Here is a 20039-nt window from a genome sequence, read left to right as displayed (position 1 = left end):
CACTTATAAAAAGTGATTTAATGCCTGCCAACAACAAATACATTTCCAATGACACCACTCCGCATTATGTGCTATCCTACTTTGTGTGTTCACAAAGAACCCGCGACCAAGCTGTTCGAGGCAGCAGCGAGAGGAAGAACAGCAGTCGCCTGCCTTCAGAAGATCTCCGTCCCTTACGGCTGCTCTTTGGAAAGGCTGAAAGGAAACAAGAATCACGGTGACAACACAATCCCTTCTGTATGTGTTAATCTGGATTTTGTTTGAACTTTTGGAGCTGACCTTGGCTTGAACTGTGTTAAAAACCCTAACTGGTGTGGACGGACTTGACCCTGTGGTTCCATTTGTTCACAATGCCAGCCCTACCCTAACGCACTTACTTCAATCCATTATTTTACAGACATAAAAGAAACATAGCATTACAGCGGAGCCTGCGAGCACAGATATAGCCAGTGGGCTGGAGCTGCAAGTTCTTATGGGCAAACTCTCCTCTGATTTCATCCCAAGGAAGTTTTTTTGCTTGAGAAAGGCCTGACTGAAAACCAAGCAAGAAACTGAAATTATTGCTGCAGACTCTCAGTTTTTATTAGTGGTTTGCAAGCCTGAAGAGAGAGAGAGAAAAAAAAAGCCTCTGAGATCTGAGGCATGGCATTACACTTAAAAAAATAAAAAGAAATCTAGCCCAAGACTGAATTTGATATTTGGTGTTTGGGGACGGAGTAGGAAGAGGGTGGTCAGTCCTGCACCAGTCGGTGTGGCTGGTGTAAGCTTCAAGAGTGCAAAAAGATTTGTGGGTTTAGATAGTTTCCTCTCATTTCCATGACTCAAACGGCTTCTATTAAAAACAAGCAGTGGGAAGGAAATTTCATAAGCTGACAGTCCCACCTCACTTTCTGCTTCCCAACACAAGTTGGCTGAGATGTAGAAATTCATGTGGTTACTATGTGCGAGCCCGTCACTGCCTCAGTGAGAGCTGCACGGCTCCGGTGGTGCGCGCTCAGCGCGGTGTTACGGGTTCAGGATGCTGTAGGGTTCTCAAAAGCCTCTCACACGTGATCCTGCAGTACCCTAAATGTAGGTGCACGTCTCCAGCGCCTCGTCCTTGGCTTATGGGAAGCAGGACGAAGGGGCAGTGTAACAGGCACAGGTCGGACACCTACAGACACACGTGGGTGCTGATTTCCAGAGGTGCAAGGAACACCATTTACATCTTTCACTGTACAAAACTGTTTACATCTGAAAAGTTCTTACACCCAGGGATGCAAAACCAAGCTAGACTGGCTGAGTAACATCCACCGATGGCTTTAATTAAATCTCTCGGTTAGTAAATATGCACATAGCGTCTGGTCCAGGAAGATCTACGAAACACAGGGGTAGCCCAGTAATACTCCATGAACACTGACATTTAAGTAGTTTCTTGTTTAACTTAGATTTATTCAATGACACATGCATTTCTGGACAGATATCTGAGTTCCAGCGAACAACTTTTATAACCAAGTATGAGAAATCGGCGACTGCAGTTAGTCAATTAAGTACGTTTCTAAAATACATGACTAGAGTAAAACTGGAGCAATAGAGAGAATTCTTCCGAAGAACAAAAAGTAACATTTCCATTTGTAATACTCCTGGCATTGATGAATCTAGAGGGGAAGGAGGGCAGCAAGGAGACGCAACAAGGAAGGAATAACATGATCAACCCTGTCCACAGAAAGTCCTTGAATCTCCACTCTCTCCAGTTCATTCATTAATGCTCGGCACTTTTGCAGGCGGCTGGAGCTCCTGGCTGGCGCTTGCACCACACGTTACCGAGATTCCCTTTGTCTCTGAGCACAAAAAAGCAGAGAATGGTTGTGAAACCATATGCTTGACCGAAAGTGGCTTAGAAAGATTTCTTCTCAACCAATCTCTTCCTGAACACAGCGAAAAAAAAAGAAGCCGCAGAGCTATCGGGATTGAAGACAGAGTCTCTTCATATTGCACAGGAAAACAAAGTCAAGATTTTGTGAGTACGTTCCAGGAAGGTTTACGCGGAAGAGTCGTCAATATTTATCAGGGTAACGAGAACCATCCAGCACGGCAGCTAACTGGCGGGTGACAGACACATCAAGATTGTTTAGGCAGAGAGACAGCTTGTTACCCCGTCTTGATCTCCCCTTGTATGTTTGACTAATTTACGGGAATCCTGTGGGGAAAAGGCTGAGAGGCTGGTTTTCGTTAGTCGGGAGGGGTGATCTGTAACCATCAAAATTGCGTGGAATACTTCCGCTGGTGGAACCGGAGCTGTTACTGAGCGTCTCTATGCTTCCCTCTCGCTGAAGCTCTGAAATGGGAAAAGAGAAGAGGCCCTGGTTAGTGTTTCAGATAAAAGAACCCAGAGTGCCATTAGACGGCCGCTTTATTGACAAATCTGTTTATTGTATCCCTGCTCTAGCGCTGCATTTGCTTGTCATCCATCTTTTCTGGGGTGATTTGATGAATTGCTCCAGAGGCATCCCAGCTCCTGGTCCCACATCTCTGCTGGGTTTGTATTTCAGCCCAGCAGCAGCGGGCCTGAGGCGTTCAGCACTGCCCAGCACAGCAAGCCCTTCGCTGGGGGTGAGGCCAATGACTGGGGACTTGCCAGGGTTCAGGACTGGGGATGCTCATGGCTGAACTGAGCAGGGTGCAAAGGGTACAGAGGCAGATGAGGAAACATCCTTCCTCCACAGCAGTGCTGCTGGGATGGAGGAAGGGTCAGCAGCAGCACCAGTTACTGGCGGTGTGTACCAGCAGTGAGTAACCACTGCAGATCGCAGCAGGGACTTTCTACAACCCCTTATGCTGCATAAGCAGACATAAATATCTCTGCTTTTTTTGAGGCAAAAATATCCCCTTTACTATGTGCCTGGGCTGTGGCCCAGAGTAAAGGAGAACGCCTCATTGTGGCTCTCCCTCTCCTGATCACACACATCAAACAATCTCCTCCCCTCGCTGACCTCCCAAAGCCTTTCTTGCTCCCTAATCTTGAGGCACTAGGATTTTTGTGTGTGTCGAGCATCGTCTGGACCCGTGGCCTCTCTGTGAGCCACTTGAACCCAACAGTTGAGTCAGTGGCAGCGTGCAGCAGCGCCGCTGGGCAGCGTCACCCTGCCCAGCACTCAGCGGCGGCATGCAGCAGTGAGATTAGGCAGAACCGCGGGGACACGGCAGGAATCCTCTCCTGGACATGCGGTGACAGCCTACAAGAAATATTCCCTTGACTTGCGACGTGCGGCCCTAAGTGCAACTTCCCAGCCCTGCGTAGCCTGCACTCAGGGAAGGGACATGGGGCGAGCAGTTTGGACAAATTCCTCTGCAGACATTTGCTGCAATGGGACCCCAAGACAAGGATGTATCCATGCATGGCAAAAGCAGAAAGCCAGTTCTTCACCAAAACAATACACATCCCTTTCCAGTGTCCTCACAGTGCACACAACTCCCGCGTGCCACCCGGGCACAGGAGGGTACTGGCCACACGAGCTCACACCTCAATGAACGAGGGCTGGGAGATGCAATCCCCGATCGCAGAGGTAACTTGCCGAGGAGATAATCTGCCCAGGATTCATAAAAACAAATCTGCAGGAAATCGGTCACCCTATAAGCAGCACTGATAATGACCTCAGCTGGATTAATCATCATTTCTTGCCAGTATTCGGTTAAGGAATGTACGTGCATAAACCTCTTCATTTTCCTCACATCCTCACTCTCCCATGAGTTCAGGAAGTAAAAACAGTAATTTAAATCAGAAATGAGTGGCGTATCCCACACTAATACTGCGCTTATCCTGTCTGATTTGGTGCTTTTATCTCCCCTGCACACAGCTGGCTTTGGTTAAATGTCTCACGTCAGAGCCTGTGCTTGCTGGGCAGCCATCAGCAGCGCGCCGGAGCACGCTCCGGCCCTGATCAGACACCATCAGGGCTGCTGAGCTCCTCCTGAGGTTCCTCTGCTCCCCCACCCTGGCCCTTTTTAAGCTATAATCGATTTTCAGGCACATGTTGTGTTTCCAGTAACCGTAACGAAAGGTGGAAGGGGGGAAAAGTGCGAGGGCACGTTCCTGCGCTCCGTCCCGTCCCAAAGCCTTCCTGCCCGGCCATGGGATGAGTTTGGGGGGATTCAGCCTGGCAGTGCTGATTTTGAGGGGCTGCGACATTTCTGTAGCCAGCAGCACTCGTCACCTCTGCGGGGGACTGCCAGGGGGTGGCACTGCAGAGGCTGATGCCAGGCAGGGAAAAAGCACAGACAAAAAGTGTGGGAGGCACAGCGATGGGTACAGGGCCTTGCTGGGGAGGCTGTGGGCTCTGCTTGCTACTATCAGTCATTAAAACCTTTTAATTAGGAATGGGAAAAGGCAAAAGAGAGGTTAAAGCAGATGCAGAGGCTCAGAAGGAGCTGGAGGAGAAGTTTTCCAGAGCCTGCTTTGTTTGGAGAGGGCCAGGTAAAAAATGGGGGAATTCCCGTGCCCAAACTGCCATCCCGACACCACAACAGCCAGCACACTGCCCTGGGCAACCGTGTCTGAGGGCTCCCAAACCGCTCCGTGCTGCGTCCGGGCTCACTCTGGAACCAATTAGGCGGCCAGGCAGAAGAGCCGTGTATTTCGATACCTAAGGAGCCGCTGTAAAACTCCTGACACTGCTGCGCGGGGGAAATTGGGCTCTCGCGCACGGCCGGGTCACGCTGCGGCACCTGGGCCACGTGAGACGTGCAATTAGACATGACATGGTCACCAGGGACACCCTGCCCTGCAAACATGACCCCCCATGCACCTTCCTGCATTCCCCCAAATTAGCCTATTTTTTTCCAGCTGTTTCATTAATAAAAAATACCCTTAAAAAAAAAAAAAGCCCAGTGCAAAGCATGATCCTGCCCTCAGACCTGCTGGCAGAGCAGGGCAGGGCAGAGTAAGGTGCACTGGGATGTCGATGCTGGTCCTGCTGGTCCTCCTCACCTGTGAGCAGACCTGAAGGAGCAGCTGAACCCTGCAGACCGGACATGCATGGCTGGAAGGAGACAAAATATCTCCCAGAGCCAACCAAGACATGCCACATAAGCCGTCAGTCCTACATGTTGTGGAAAGGCTGGCTGAGAAGCAAGGAAAATGGGAACTGGGACCCAGCTGCTGCAGGACGTGGGCACTGAGCAGTGGCGGCCGCGTGGCTCTGGGCTCCGCACCACTCGGGCACAGCGGGGAAAAGCTCCCGGCGGGAGATGCCGCTCACTTCGGCGGAGCTCTGCTGGGGACAGACTTGGCCCCAGCATGTCTGAGGGTTATTGTGTCTGCGTTCCCCCATGCACACACTGTCGAGATGCATTAACTTCCTTAAATGTACCAGTAAAACAACCGCTTCTGATGCACTTTAATGAACTTGTACAGTAGCCAACAAATTGTGCATCATATAAAACCCATTCTGCCTTATAGACTCCCTGGCTATTTTGTAATAACTGCAATTTGCTTCTGCTGAAGCAAGATAACCAGAGTTGAGAAGTCAGGCTTTGCAGAAACCTAAATATTTGATTTGGGGGGGAGTGGGTGGGAGAAGGAAGAAAGGGGCCTCTGGGAGCTATTTATGGGGTCAAAATAACATGAGACCTGCTCTTCTCCTAGCATTTCCACCATCAAGGAAATGAAATACTGTGAGAAGACCAGCACTTGCATTATTTTGGCCCCATAAATGGCTCCCCGAGGCATTCAAAAGCCCGTGAAAAACAAACACAAATACAAATAAATGCTAATACTGGAAACGTAAATACTAAAACCTGCCCCCGTCCCTAGAGGAAACGACTCACAGAGTTCTGACTGACCAAAAAAAAAAAAAAAGAAAACAGGAAAAAAGATGAAGGAGCAGCAACATCTGCTGAAGCCATGAGGAGCAAGTCACTTGAGGGGAGCCGGCAGCGGCCCTGCCGTGCTTCTGGCGCTAAGAGTCAGGGGCACCGCTGGCATCACCCAGGGTGCCAGAAGCACCAGGACTTGCAGGGCACAGGCTCTCTGAAGGCAGCAGCACCTACAGCCCTCCCTGCCTTGCATGTTAGCCCCTCGGCCCCGTCACGACACCGCTGCTGCTCGGGGCAGTGGCACCTAAAGGTGCTGCAGTGCACCTGCTGCCAGGCCGGGCCTACCTGCGCTCTGCCTGCCTGGACACCGCGGCCTGCCTTCAGTGCCTGTTCTGTGGGACAAACTGGCAGGAATGTTAAAAAAACACACAAATAACAAACGTTTATTTCTGCTAATATTCCTAAATGCCACACTTGTAGCACCAAAGCCACCCTCTGCCTGCCCAGGGCCCAGCGGTGAGGAGGAGCAGTGGCTCGGGGCGCTGAGGGACGCGGCGGGGCAGGCCGAGCATCCCGCCCCGTGGGGGCTGCTGTCTGTCCACTTCCAGAAAGCTCCAGGAACTGTCAAAGGACTTCATCAAATCTAGAAAGGTATAAAGTCCTGCCAAGCTTAAATGTGAAACCATTTTATATGGCACATTAATTCAATGCCTGAAGAAAATCTATATAGCCCTCTTTTGCCCGGAACACTCATAAATTATGCTGCCTTTCTTATTTGTGCTCTCGCTGTAGTGGTCCACTTGAAGCCATGGTATCTCCTTTATGTCTACTCAAAAATCTCCTCTCCAGTGCATTATTTCTTCTAATGGTTTTTCCTTTCTCTGTGTTTGCCCTTCCCTACACCGGGCTGTTAAGCACAGTTTCAAAATATCCTCAAAACTCATTTGCTGGTGGAGCTGACCCTTTCCTCTACCTACCGAGCGCTGCACAAGCCCCGGCACAGCCCGGCGGAGCCACAGCCAGGATAAATGATACAATGACAGCAGCCTGATGTGTCAGGGCAGCGGGGAAGCGGCAGCAACTCTGAATACAAGAATTATTCTTCATCATCTCAAACTGTCACAACACATTACCCTCAAAGCCGCAGCTTGCTGAAGGAGTGACCCTGGACTGAATGGGAGAGTGCTCGGGGAAAGAACTAATTGTAGCCTCTTTTCACACGTCAGTCACTTTTCACAGCACCAAGCCTTTCAAGCTCAACTAATGTCAAGTTCCCTTTTCCTTTCTCTGTGCTGAGTATTTCTGATTTTTAAGGATGGCATTTTTAAAGGAACAAGGTCTCTGGCAAGGGAGGAGGCTGGGCAGGGGAGGGAAGGAAGCGTCAGAGTGAGCACGCATCCCGAAGTCTAGCAGACGCCTCACGACTCGTTAGGAATTACACAATTAACAAGTAGGAATGCAGGAAGCGGGGTAATGGCCAGCAGAGCTCGCATCTCCTTGATTTTGTTGCTGTCATTCACCACAATTGTTCCAGGGAAGTTTTGGGGCTCCACCACAAGCCGGGGCTGGCTGGCAGCAGCTTCCCTGGCCCCTCTGCCTGGGCGCAGGGTGGACGGGGGGCTGTGCCTCTCCCCAGCCATGTTTCAGAGCAACAGCTCCAAGGCCAAAGGCAGAGCCGTATTGTACAATCAAAGATAATTTCTGTCCTTTCAGAGAAGACTCCCTGCAGACACGCTTCCCGAAACGCCAGCCCGCTCCACGCTCCCAGACGAAGGCATGGGCCCTTCACGCCTCCTCTTTAGCCGAGATTGTAAAATACTTTGCAGCAAGGACTATTTTTTTACCCTTATATTTGCACAATGCCTATCACCGGGGACTTGCAGAGCTGACTGGGGCTCCTGAGTGTTACTTATTAACTGTAATGAATAATAATTATGTAGCTTCTGCCATCTGGATTCCCATTCAAAAGGATCCTATATAAAGCGAACACTAAAAGGCAATTTATATTAACACAATGGAAGTCTTGAGGATCTCTTAAACTGTTTGTAATTTACACAACGCTCCCCAGTGAATGGATTAGTTAAACATTTTTATTTTACTGATTGCTACTGAGCAGAGCGGGACGTGCTCCCGCAGCGGAGCTCTCACCGGCCCCAGCCGTGCGGCTCCCGCTCCCCTGCCCACCGGCATGCACTGCCACACGTATTCTCTCCATCTCTCTGTGTTTAGACAACAACCCAAACTCAGCTGGACACTTTTGGCTCTAGGACTGCATGAATGTTAACTACCAACACCAGCAGGCCCCACTCGAGTCAGTGCTGCCTCCTGGGACATGTGTGGCACAGCCTGAGGAAGAGAAAGTCTCAAAAGCTGAAGATGCGTAATTGGACTAGTACATAGAAATACCTCCCCTAATTCCAAGGCTCTAAAATTGCATTGCTGATAGTGCAACTGTAGGTTTTTCTTGGGTATTTGCTTTCTTATGACCCACGATTTTGTGAAGAAGGGTGCTCTGAGGGTAACGCAGCTTGGCAGCCCTCTACAGCTGCGCACGGAGGCGAGGACCCAGATGCTGGCTCTGGCCCCAGTCCCACACTGGGACCTGCACCCACCTGCAGACTTGGGTATACTGATAAGCAAAAATCTTTAATATTAAATCACATTGAGATGCAAGCACTGAATACTCATCGAAGCTCTTAATTTTCCTAGCTCCTTTTAATTTGATATGGGTGAAAATAAATTTCTGAGCAAATGTGTTTTTACAGTACTCCTTCCCAAATTTCAAAGTCTTCACCTATTACAGTAATGTTTAAAAAGGAGTAAGATTATCGTAATGTTTACAAGTCCATTAAACCTGCTCTCTGCCCCAAGTCCTGTGCCCAGCTCTCCCAGTGTTGGGGCAGCCAGCAGGGACAGCTGCAGGGACCAATTCCCTGCAATGTTTTGTGGGGCTGTGACAGACCTGCTCCAAAGATCTGTGTTTTTTTTTCTAAGCCCACAGATTTTTAACTCCATTCAAAAGAGGAAATGTAACACTATGGCATTTGAACACTGAAAATCAATCTCCATATTAAAAGCACTTCATCCTGCTGCATCTTTCAAAATGTTGAGACACCACACAAGCACCCACATTAAATTTTCAAAGTAAAGAAGACTTGCAAACACTGCCTGTACAACTCCTCTGAAATCAGAATTCAGTGGCCTATGTAAAATATTAGTTACAGTCAAACTATCTTGCAATAACTCTGATGCTGAATCCACATAGAATTCGTTAATGTGATGCACTTGGAAATGAAACCTGGCATCTTGGAAAAAAGGTGGCAGGATCTACCAAGGAGATGAGGAGGTACAGAAGTCAGGCTAGAGCCAGGGGATTGAAGACTGAGCCTTCTGAACATCAGAGCCCTTCAGAGACTGAAAATTTCATTTCTAGTGCCTTATTTCAACGCTAAGATGCCAAACGTCTAACACTTACAAAATTGGGAGGACATGTGAACTTACATAAATGACTAGATTTACTTCAAGCATGAAGAGATTGTTGAGATACAGACAAAACATTTTCATGCATGAACTTTGAAAGAATTCTGTCTCCTGAAAAATAAAAAAGCTTGTTTCTCATTTAAAAAAGAGAAACCAAAAAGCTCCACACAACTTGGTTCCATGTAGCATGAGACCCAAGTCTCTGGCGTCTTGCCAGGCTTGACTCTGAACATTTTATGGAAGGTTAAAAGTGCACTAGATAAAGGACTAGCATTTAGAGAGACAATATTCTTCATGATGGGCACTTTCACAACGACTGCAGTGCTTTTAAAAAATAATCTCAAGTTTCCTAGAGCTGTATATTTTTGCAAAGAGGTTTAGGATGTTTTCCTACATAAATGGCACTTCAGAAGGATGAGTCGCCGATTTCAGGCAGTATGTGAAATTTCAAGAACTGGAAGAGTCGAATGGTTACAGAAAACAGATTTCTGTGGCCTATACACATCATGTAAACCTACAGCTCCTTATGCACGATTTCCAGTAGAGTTTTAAAAATGAATATGCAGATATGGTTGTTTTTGTTAAAGGCCTTCTCTCCTACTTCATCTTGAAAGTTTTACTATGTTGCTAGTACAAATCCTATAATGCACCTTAAACGTAATGCATGCTTTCCTGTGCAAGGCAGTGTGTATACAAATTTTTAATGTATTCAGGCAGAATTATCTTGTCTCTTCAGTTACGCAAGCAGCACATCTGTGTATATCAGACCAAAAGCATTTGCAGAGAAAACACTGTATTAAAATTCCTGGGTTTGGGCTCTCATTCTCAGGGTTACGGGAGAGCCTCAGATTGCTCAACAGTGACCCCTCTGTCAGCCTCTGACTCCATAAAGAACAGGAATTAAATGCAATCTGCGTTCACGACACCTACCAGCTCCATAACACGTGCTCCACTTTGTCTCCTACGCTGCCCAGAGGCTTCGGGTCTTGCTCAGAAGTTCTGGAGGAGTTATCCCTATTCCTGAAATCACCTCATGTCTACCCAAAGCAGGTCTAGACCCAAAATGTGGGCCTTGGCATGCTCTTTCCCATCGGTTCCAAGAGACCCGGAGCCACGCGAGACCTTGGGGAGGGGGTTCTGGCCCAAAGGCTGCCTCAGGGGAGCCACCACACATGGGGAGCGCTGCCGGCAGCCTCCTCCTCTCTTGCACCCAACCCAAAAATTGTAGCAAAAAAGCTGGGTATGGAAAAGCTGCCTGAGCAAACTGAACAAATGTGGTGGTGACCTCACGGTCTGGGCAGCGTTTCACTGATATGCCGAACGGGGGATCTGAGGCATGCCGAAACCTCAGAACTGCAGCAAGTTCCTTTCATGTCTAAGACCTATTTTTTCCTCTCTTGTGATGTTGCCTTGGTTATTGGACCTCCTTAAAAATCCCGGTTTAGGAAGACAAGACGACCTGGGAGGAGGACAACTTCTGAGCTGAGTGGGCCTATGTGTGCATCTTGCATGTGTGTGTGGAGGATTGTGTGCTTCTGACAAAAATGTATTGCTGAGTTCATTTTGAAAGTATAATATTACAAAGCAAAGTAATTCTGGCACAACTTCTAGTACTTCTGACACAAAGTGGCCTCTCTGGCCAGCGAGGAAAGCTACCGAGAGGCTCTGAGCTGTCTTCCTGGTGCAGATTGATGCTGAGGAGGAAGCTAGAATGGACTGGAATTTGGGTTTGATTCAAAGGAAAAGTTGAAAGTTTGGGGGGAGCAGATGCTCAGCTGGTCCAAATCAGAAATTTTTCGCTGAAGTGCACGCAGCCACACAAAATGAAGTCACCCGGGTTCAGCCCTGTCTGCTCATCTAACTGCTTCAAGGCTCTTGAATCTGAAGAGCTCAGGTGGAAATCTATCGAGCAGAGGTTTCCTCCTTTCATCTCCGCCAAGCTAGTTTTAGTGTCTTTGAGAAACTCCAAACACACCCCAGTAATTCCAGTTCCAAACTGAACTTATTTGGCCTATTTAGTCAGTTATTTCAAAGATGATGTTGACATCGCTGCTTCGAGCAGACCCATTTTCTAAACACAGACCTAATTTTCTGAAGCACTCAGAGCTTGCCGCAGTTCTCTTGCAATCAAGTCTGTACCTGGACTGGTGTTAACCGGGCCTGCAGAAACAACAGGAAACCTTGGGGGCTCGCTCGCTTGCAGGACTGCTTGAGGCTCTGAATACGCTCTGCCGTATCTATATAGCTCCAAATTCTGATGTTAGACATAAATATGAAAGAGCCTTGATAAAAGTGACATCTGAAGCTTAATTTGGCCTTTTGTTGAGGGAGTTGTTTGGCACAGCCGTTTGCATTCGTTCCCAGGGAACCAGAAGGCAGTTGAAAGAAGTAACTGGGACTTTTTCCCTTTTAAAAATTTGTATTTTAAAAACTGTTCCAAGTATGGATTCTAAGTGGCTTTGCCTTTTTAGTCACACTGTTACAAGCACTGTCAAATGCGTGAATGAGCTGCAGCCTACAGATGAGCACGTAGCAGAGGATAACTCTTGTGTGAAATCTCAAAGACCTAATGGCAAACCAAGGCATTCCTCTAGCCACATCCCACATGAAAGGCAATTTAAATCATCTCAAGCTGTTCAGATTCTGCCTTGTACTTGGGCATCTGGCGGAAAAGTTAATACCACTACCTGCTCATGTTGTGTTCCTTCGCATAGTTTTCACTCGTTTTGATGGGTGACCAGCCATGTTTCCAACAGGTGAACTAAACAAGTGACAATACAGGCAAAATACAATCCAAATATATATTTTTTGAAGGTGCTGATAAAACCAACCCTGACTGAAAGCAAAAAAGCACCATTTCGGGTTAGGGACCTGTCCCCGTACAGCACATCTATCCACTGTTGCCTCCATGGCTGCAGATAAAGGGAGGAAGGCTGCCAGGTTAATTGTGATTAGTGCTGCCAAACCTCATTTCCACTGACAGCCTGGCCTCAGGGAGGGAGCACCCAGTGGGAGTAGCTGCTCAGCGAGGCAGGAGATACCCCCCATGGGAAAGCCGTGCCCTGGCTTAGGAGAAAGTCAGAAGAGTCTCAGGGAGGGGAGCTGCAGGCATCTCACAGCACATTGCATGGGACTGCTTCTGGTCCCCCAGCGTGGGGCTATCTGCATCTGGTTGGGAAACCACCCCTGTTCCCATCCTGCTCACCTGGATCAGGGTGTTCCCATTCCTGGCCACCCGTGCTCCTCACTCTGCACTGTGCCAGCGAGCCCAAGCAGAGGGCCTGGGGCTGGTCCTGGCTGCTGCCTCTGCCAGCACCTTCCTGCCCGCGGCCTTCCCAGAAAAACATCGTTGGAAACGGTCAGAGAAGTGATACTGACCCTTTGTCTTTCACAACACCATCAGCTTTTGATGTAAACACAGAGTTCATGTGTTGGGTAGATACTAAGAAAGTCACTGACCAAGGAAATAACAAATAAATACCAAAAAAAAAAAAAAAGTAAAAAAAGCATGGTATTTTAGCTGCGGGGATGCTCTTGGAAAATGGGATAAAATGTCTCTCACGGAAAAAGGCAGTAAACAGTTTACATCCCGGAAACAGCCGCTCTGCAGAGTGGGTGGCTTTGTGGTGCTCTGGGCTGTGGTTGCCACCAGCCAGTGTTAGGCACTTACCGGTCCGGGATTTTTTCACAACAGCAAATGGTTGCTTGAGACGTTCATCCACTTACCACCTATTCCTGTCTGCATGGAAAACTAATTCCTTCATCGCTGGGATGCGGGACAGACCGCATTCAAAGCTGCTCCCTGCCCATGACGGGAAATGCCTGGGAGAAATCTCAGAGACTCTTGCTAATGTCTGAGAAACACGAAGCAAAGACTAAAAGCCAGCTAGCTACAAAAGCACAACCACCTTGCCTGAAGTGGCAGGAATGAAACACAGAATATAAACAGCAGAAGTGGGGAAAAAGCTATTTACATATTTTAGAAGTTTTAATCTTTTTCTAAAGTAGCTCACGCATTACCAGGGATGCAATTACCAATGATGTAATTCAAGAGGGCACCAGCAGAAACACAGAAAAACAGCCAGTCTATTATCTTTTTGTCTTTACTTTGTGCCTCAACATCTTCTTTGTGAAAGAACACCTAACTTTTTATACAGCACCATTTTTTTTCCCAAACCAATGTGCTTTTGGAGGGTTCTTTCTAAAATCACTTGCATGAAACTCTGCAGGAGTCCTAAGCATATTCCACTTCTGCTGGGTTGTACCATCGATGGTTTCTCCATTTGCAAAATGCTTCCAACCGATTTGCAATTTTTCTTGCTATTAGTATTTTTTGTGTGTGTGTCAGACATAAAATATTTAGCAATAACAAACAGAGTAGGATGAAAACTGCCGCAGCTTGAGAAGTGAGCTCAGGATATGATTCCTCCTCACCGGATGCCTGGAAGATGTCACTGAAATTCTCTCTCTCTCAGTGCAACCCGTGTGGAGCCAATATGAACTCCCAGCAAAGTGCTTAAAAACCCATTATTTATAATAACTGTTAAATGATGAGACATTGTTTACCCAGATCGCAAGATAAATTCTCACTTACAGAATGCTTGCCTGACCGTCCTGAACGTCATCTGGTTTTTATTTAAATGCAAAATGTAATTAGGCTCCCAATAACACAGCAGAAGAATTCAATAAGATAGGGCTTTTCACTTACAGTTTAATATTAACATTTTCCCATAAATGTTAATGAATAAAAGTCTACTGTTTTATATATTATCCATGGTGGGGAGACAGCAGGCTAGGAATGAAAGGAAAGATAATATTTCCATACCACAAATTACAATACCTACCTCAAGGAGAGCTAAGCACTCCCAGCACTGCCATGGACTGGCCCCAGCACTGCCTGTCCCTGGGTGTCCAGTCACCAACCCTGGCCCCACAAGATGTGCCCTGGAAAGTGGCAGCACTGGTACGAGAGGTGCTTCCCCAGCAAAAATACCCCCACCATGTTTTTTTTTCACCTTTTCCTTGCTGCCTTTTCCCTGCTTTACGCATTCTGTCTGCCCATCTCCACTAGACAAGCATCAGATAGCCAAAAACGTAGCTGTTAAGCAAGGATACGGCCCCAAGCCCTGATATCCTTAGACTCCAACGTGGATGGCAAGGCCAGATTATCAGAAAAATCAGGTTACTGTTTGTCTGATACTCTGTTAGAGAAATGCATGGGGGTGACAAGAGGCGATGGCAGGACTGCAGTATGATGATAGGAAATGATAAGGCATCCAAAAGGATAGAAGCAGGCCCTCGAAGTTGCGGTGGTGGCACTTCAGGGGCACATCGAAGGACTTCTGCCTCCTGAAGCCAAGCACGAGGAGCAGATCCAGGGCCTTGGCGGCTGAGAGGACTAAAAGCTGCAGGGCCGAAGAGCTGGCTCAGGCTGGAACATTTTAATTGCTTCAGCTTTTGACCTGCCATTTATTGATGGGAATTTTGCTGTGTTAATGTGTGTTTTGCTGTTTGGTGACTCATACTTCATTGTATCTCTCTAATAAGAAGTGTTCATTTAACAGCTCAACTACTTAACAATTTATTGCATAAATGGGTTTCCATTCTCCAGCCTCCTCTCCTGTCTCCCCTGATGAGGGCAATGCATAGTTTATGAGAGCTTTGCAATGACTTTGGCCATCTTCCCTTCAAAATCAAGGGAACAGGAGATGCCCTCGGCATCAGCACGATGTTAATGCTCCACACTGGCAGGAAGGGGAGTCGGCAGATTGGCCGCGTGTCATTTTAAGATAACAAAAGGCTCAAACCTTCGAAGAGTTAATGCCAGACGCGTGGCAGATCTGCACTATATAGCAACAGAAAGGGGAGCAGAGTCAGACTAACCCTCCCGGACAGCGGGACCCCGGGTTGGGGGCAGGCAGCCTGCCTGGCGCACACCTCCCAGCGCGCAGTGTGCCCCGCGTCGTGACCCCGTCTGTGGCTCATCTGCAACATGAGGTCACAGGAGTAGCATGTACAGTGACTTCAGGTCTCTTTGGCATCCCTGGCACTCAGATGACAAAACTGAAGCAGACATTGAGGGGCACAAAGGCAGCAGCTGAGCTGAGCGGAGACATGCACCTTCCCCTGGCTAGGCTTTAGGACCAAGCGCCAGCCAGTGCTGCACACAACTAAAATAATTCCCGTAAAAATCAGTGAAATACCCCAGCCTCGATCTGAGAGGTTCTCTGGAGCTGCTGGGTTTGGGAGGACAGAGAGGAACTGCCTCATCTTTATTCTGCCATCACGCCAGCAGCTGCAACAAGTTTGGGCTCACAAAGCAGCTGTAAAAATACCAGTCCTGTTTCAAATGATGGGAGACGAGGGCTCTTACTAAGAAATACACGCTTGCCGTAAGTTGTATGCTACATAAAAATACCATGTGAAGACTCCAAAAGGAATAACAAGGTAATTATAGAAATTAGAGATGGAAAAATCCTATACGGCTGTTTCGCCGCCTGCACCCTGCTCAGTGCAGGATTACTCAGTGTGGGACATGCCTCAGAACTCTGGCTTTTAAAGGGAACATTTAATAAACATTGAGAAATGTTTCTAAATATTTAGAAAACTCAAACCAACAGACTTCCACGCCAAGCTGTACAAACAGAAAATCAATTTAGAAAACTGTTAAAAATCAACAGCTTTTGCATGCACCAAAATACATTTCTCTGAATAGCAAGCATCACCTCATGTGTGTGATATTGCAAACAGTGCTGTTAGGATGCTGAGCCCTTTGCAGAATCAGGCCTAAATGAATACCTACCGTGGCTTTCCTCTTGTTCCTGTTGAAATCAATAGCAGAAGCCTCTGTGATGCAAAAAGCCTAATGCTTTACAAGGTACTCAGCAAAACAATCAAATGTGAGCAAAACCAAGCTAGACAGAAAGGAGCTTCACATTTTCCTGTGAAATGCTGGAGTATTGCAGTAGGAAAATTAATTTGCTTAATCATTAGGAAGAAAAACCACAAACCAAACCAAAACCCAACATAATAACAAATCTCTAAGGAGAAGGGGAATTGTTTCTCTGTTAACTACTTGGAGACAAAGCACTGGAAGAAAAATGTCCAGTTCCAATAATGTCATAACCTGATTATAGCCTGCACAGAAGAGCTAAAACACTTGCAGAACAATGAGTAAGAAATTAAGTTTTAAATTGAGTGCTGGCCCTATCTTGTGTCGCTTCTTTATATTCTAGTAGAAAGGACACTGCTGAGCTCATTTCATATACAGCAGCCTGAGATGCCTGGATGCAGACATCATTTACTCATCTCATATATGTTTCTCCCCATTTCTTTCTCCAGGAGGAATGACAAATCTAGAAATGTGACTGCACTTTGTTTTATTATGATATTGATTTTTCTGCAAAGGGAAAGTGCATTTATCCCCCAGGTCTGTGTGCTGGCAAGAAAGGGTTAACAAAATGTTTATCACAAAGCTGGCTTCAGAGTTGAAAGTAATGTGATCAGTAATGAATTTTGTGTTACATTAGGTTGTATAAATGGACAGACAAGCGCAGACAACAAGTGGCCAGGAGTCGGGGCTAATCTAATGATGTAAAAATAGAGACAGCACCAATTATACTTGGGGCCAGCTCAGAGCTCCTGCAGGGACTGCAAATGAATAGGTACAAATCAAATTACTGACTAATAGACGCACTACAAGAGAGGGCAGTCAATGCTAAATACATTAGGGCCTTGTGACCTCTCTGCTCTGAACAGCAGAATCCTAAATTTGACTTAAAAAAAATATCAAAGAAACTCTTGTTCATTTAAGGGGAGAAATAGAACAATGTTATTTGTGAAATGATTTGAAACACTTAGATATTTTTTGTGTTTTGCTCCTCTACCACCACCTTATGTGTGTAACCCTTTGAAAACTGACAGAGGGTTTGCTTTTAAAACAAGGAGAAACACTCTTTGTGCAAAAGTTAAGACCTGAGAACAATACAGTTATGTTACATACCAAAACATTTCAAAGCCATGTGCCTCTTTGTGGTGATGTTTTTTACTGCTACTTCACCGGCTGTTTCTGCATCAAAAATAAAATATTTCTTAAAAAGTGTCTTGATTTAATAAGAAGAAAGAGAAAAGGAATCTCCCCACACCACAATTGATAGTAAGTAAATGCAGTTGACCAACTTGTTATCAAATGGTATAAAGTCAGAATTGTCTCTTAGTATCAGTACACCCTTTAGAAACATAAGCAGGCTTTTTCTATGAACTGCAGTGATCCTAAATTCACACCAGAGACATTTGTGGTATCAGCATTCATTCCCCCTCCCCCATAAACAATGTCTGACCTAGAAGAAATTCCACTGAAAGCCCCAGCTGGTTGTTGGGCTCTGAGGGAAGGACCCGCTCAGCATGGGTGTTTGCCCCAGCCCAGGCTGAGAAGTGGAGAAGAGTCCAGGTCCGGAGACCTGACAAACAGTTTGGGAGCTAAAACGCACTTGGTGGGCCTGGCAGGCTGCGGGATGGGGCTGCTCTGTCTTGGGCAGGGCTGGAGAGAAAGAGAAGCCCAGGCTGAAGCACTCAGCGCCCTCAGCAGGATCTTGCACGTGAGAAATGAGTCATATAACCACGTTAAAATGTGTGCAATGGGAACGCTGCTCTTCTTCCCCAGCACTTCAAAAATGGCATCTCCCAAAGAGCCCTGAATTTTCATTTTTTTTTTTAAGAGTATCATCCAAATAAACCTTTTGTAGGAAGAACATTGAGCTCTTAGACTTAATTGAGGGGGTAATTTAATCTCTGACCCTGGCATGATTATTCTGAAAGTTCAAAGGCTGCTTTTAGCATCAATGTTATTTGATATGCCAGTGTGTTTGCTGCCCGAGCTGATTTTGCATTGAACCTATGCAGAAATCTCTTTGCAGAAATGCTCTTCAGAGGGAAGACCAATTGATCTGTGTTCTTGTATTCCTAGACCCCATGACCAAGTTAGGATTAAGACCAATTGAGGAGAGAGAGGGGAAAAAACCTTAGAAAAATTAAAAGGAAGAGAATGGAAAAGGAGAAAGGAAGGAAGGAGAGGTACCAATCGAAGCTCTGAGTCTATACAGGGCTAATCCTATTCCAGAAACTAAATGCTCAGGTACATTTATGTCCAGGTGGCTGCTCATCTCTCAACACAGTTTGGGATCACTGATGTTTTCTCTTTTGGACAAAAATCAGGAAGGGTTTTTCTTGTGCAGGACCAGCAGGCCCCTGCTCCTTCTCCCTCCCATCCAACCTGAGGCAGGCACGCAGGAGAGCGTGTGACTTCACTGCTCATCGTGAACTTCACGTTTAGACCCAAACCACAGATTTCACATAAATATTTCAAAATCTTCCCCTTGCTAAGCTCAGAGGTGTCAAGACCCGCGTGAGGCTCAGGCCGCGGTAACCATCTGACAGCCAGATGCAGCGCTCGGCCTTGTGTGGAGGCCTGAAGCCAAACGGGCCTAAACGTGGATCCCAGCGCCTCGGACGGGCTATCCCCTAACAGCACCTCTAATTAGCTCCACTTACTTACACCCCATTAATCAGGTTAAAGAGTTTGCTTCAACATACGAGCTTCCTTCATTGCATTATGAGTTTGCTGATGACATTTGGAAGGAATCCAGAAGGTTCCTACCCAGGGCCCGTGCAGGGCTCTGCTGCGTTTGCACCTCTGCTGCCACCGACTTCCCACTGCTGGTAGCTGACAGAGTGTGCAGGAGTCCTGAGAGAAAATGAGATTTTTTTTCTGTTGTTTAACTGAAACTTTATAAAGGGATTTAAAGACCTTGCTTTAAATTGTATAGCAACTCTTCAAAACTCATGGGCTTTATTGACCACAATGGTGCCGTAATTGCATCTTTCCCTGTTCAGAACTAATAACAAGGGTTCTGAGATGCAGAATTTGTGGGGTGCTCTGCAGTTTTTAATATAGGCTCTTAGTTTAAGTTCATATGTATTCCTGAAACAGGAATAGATAGAGAAAAAATGTTATTTTGCTCCATAAACTGCAGTATAAACTGAGCCATCATAAAGTACTGGATTTCATGATGGGTTAAAAAAAAGGGATACATGCCCACAAAATGAAATCCTACTCTTGAATATCCCCAGAACAGTTCCACCACTTATAAAACGTAGCAGCAATGTGGATTTGGGTATGATTTGTCAAAGTAAATCAGATATGAACGTAAGGGCAATATTCAGGCAGCCAAAGAAATGGTAACAGAGAGGCTGCAGCAGATGCGCATGAACAGGGATCTTCTCCTGCATGCTGCATCCTGCATTTCCACTGCAGCCCTGACTCCTGGGGCATTGCACCCGCCAAGCTCCTTCTAGAAGAAAAAACAGGGGTCTGACAGTTGCACCAGCATATTGCTTACCTTGACAGAGTAGCCTGAACAGTGATACTTACTTATTTTATATACTGACAATTCTCCCTTGGAAACCTGTGTGTTGTGTTAGTCTCCTAAAGAATAAATCTGCTCTGCTGTCACTGTGCTATGTGCTTTATAGTAATAAACCTGAAGAGATGTAGAGAATGGTTTTTGATTTGCTAAACAGGTGAGTGTGAGGCTGTACCTAGATTTAACATGGAGCTAGACCTTTCACCCAGGTTGAAGCAGCAGGAGATGCTGGGATAACTCCCCAGGGTAGAAAGCATTTCTCCTTAGGGCTGTACATGCACAGCTGCAAGGTTTCATGCTCCCTTTTACTGCTCTGGAGTCAGTAACTCCTTTATGGGTCTGACT

At 46.6% G+C, this 20039-nt stretch overlaps 1 protein-coding gene across 11 annotated transcripts in view; it reads right to left on the bottom strand.

The window, feature by feature from the left end:
* Positions 1–1407: 1407 nt before the first annotated feature.
* Positions 1408–20039, bottom strand: part of BCAS3 (BCAS3 microtubule associated cell migration factor) — a 353580-nt gene continuing 334948 nt past the window's right edge. For 6 of the 11 annotated variants that reach the window (XM_038165977.2, XM_038165975.2, XM_038165980.2 and 3 more), the window contains one exon: positions 1408–2317. In XM_038165977.2, the coding sequence (XP_038021905.1) occupies positions 2294–2317 (24 nt within the window). In that variant the 3' untranslated portion in view covers positions 1408–2293. Of the gene's footprint in view, positions 2318–17275; positions 17342–20039 lie in introns of all 11 variants that reach the window. The other 5 variants (XM_038165973.2, XM_072026241.1, XM_038165974.2 and 2 more) reach the window with 2 other exon arrangements.

Source organism: Anas platyrhynchos, chromosome 20 (assembly GCF_047663525.1).
Source record: "Anas platyrhynchos isolate ZD024472 breed Pekin duck chromosome 20, IASCAAS_PekinDuck_T2T, whole genome shotgun sequence".
NCBI lineage: Eukaryota > Metazoa > Chordata > Aves > Anseriformes > Anatidae > Anas > Anas platyrhynchos.
This window is presented reverse-complemented; position numbering and strand designations above follow the sequence as displayed.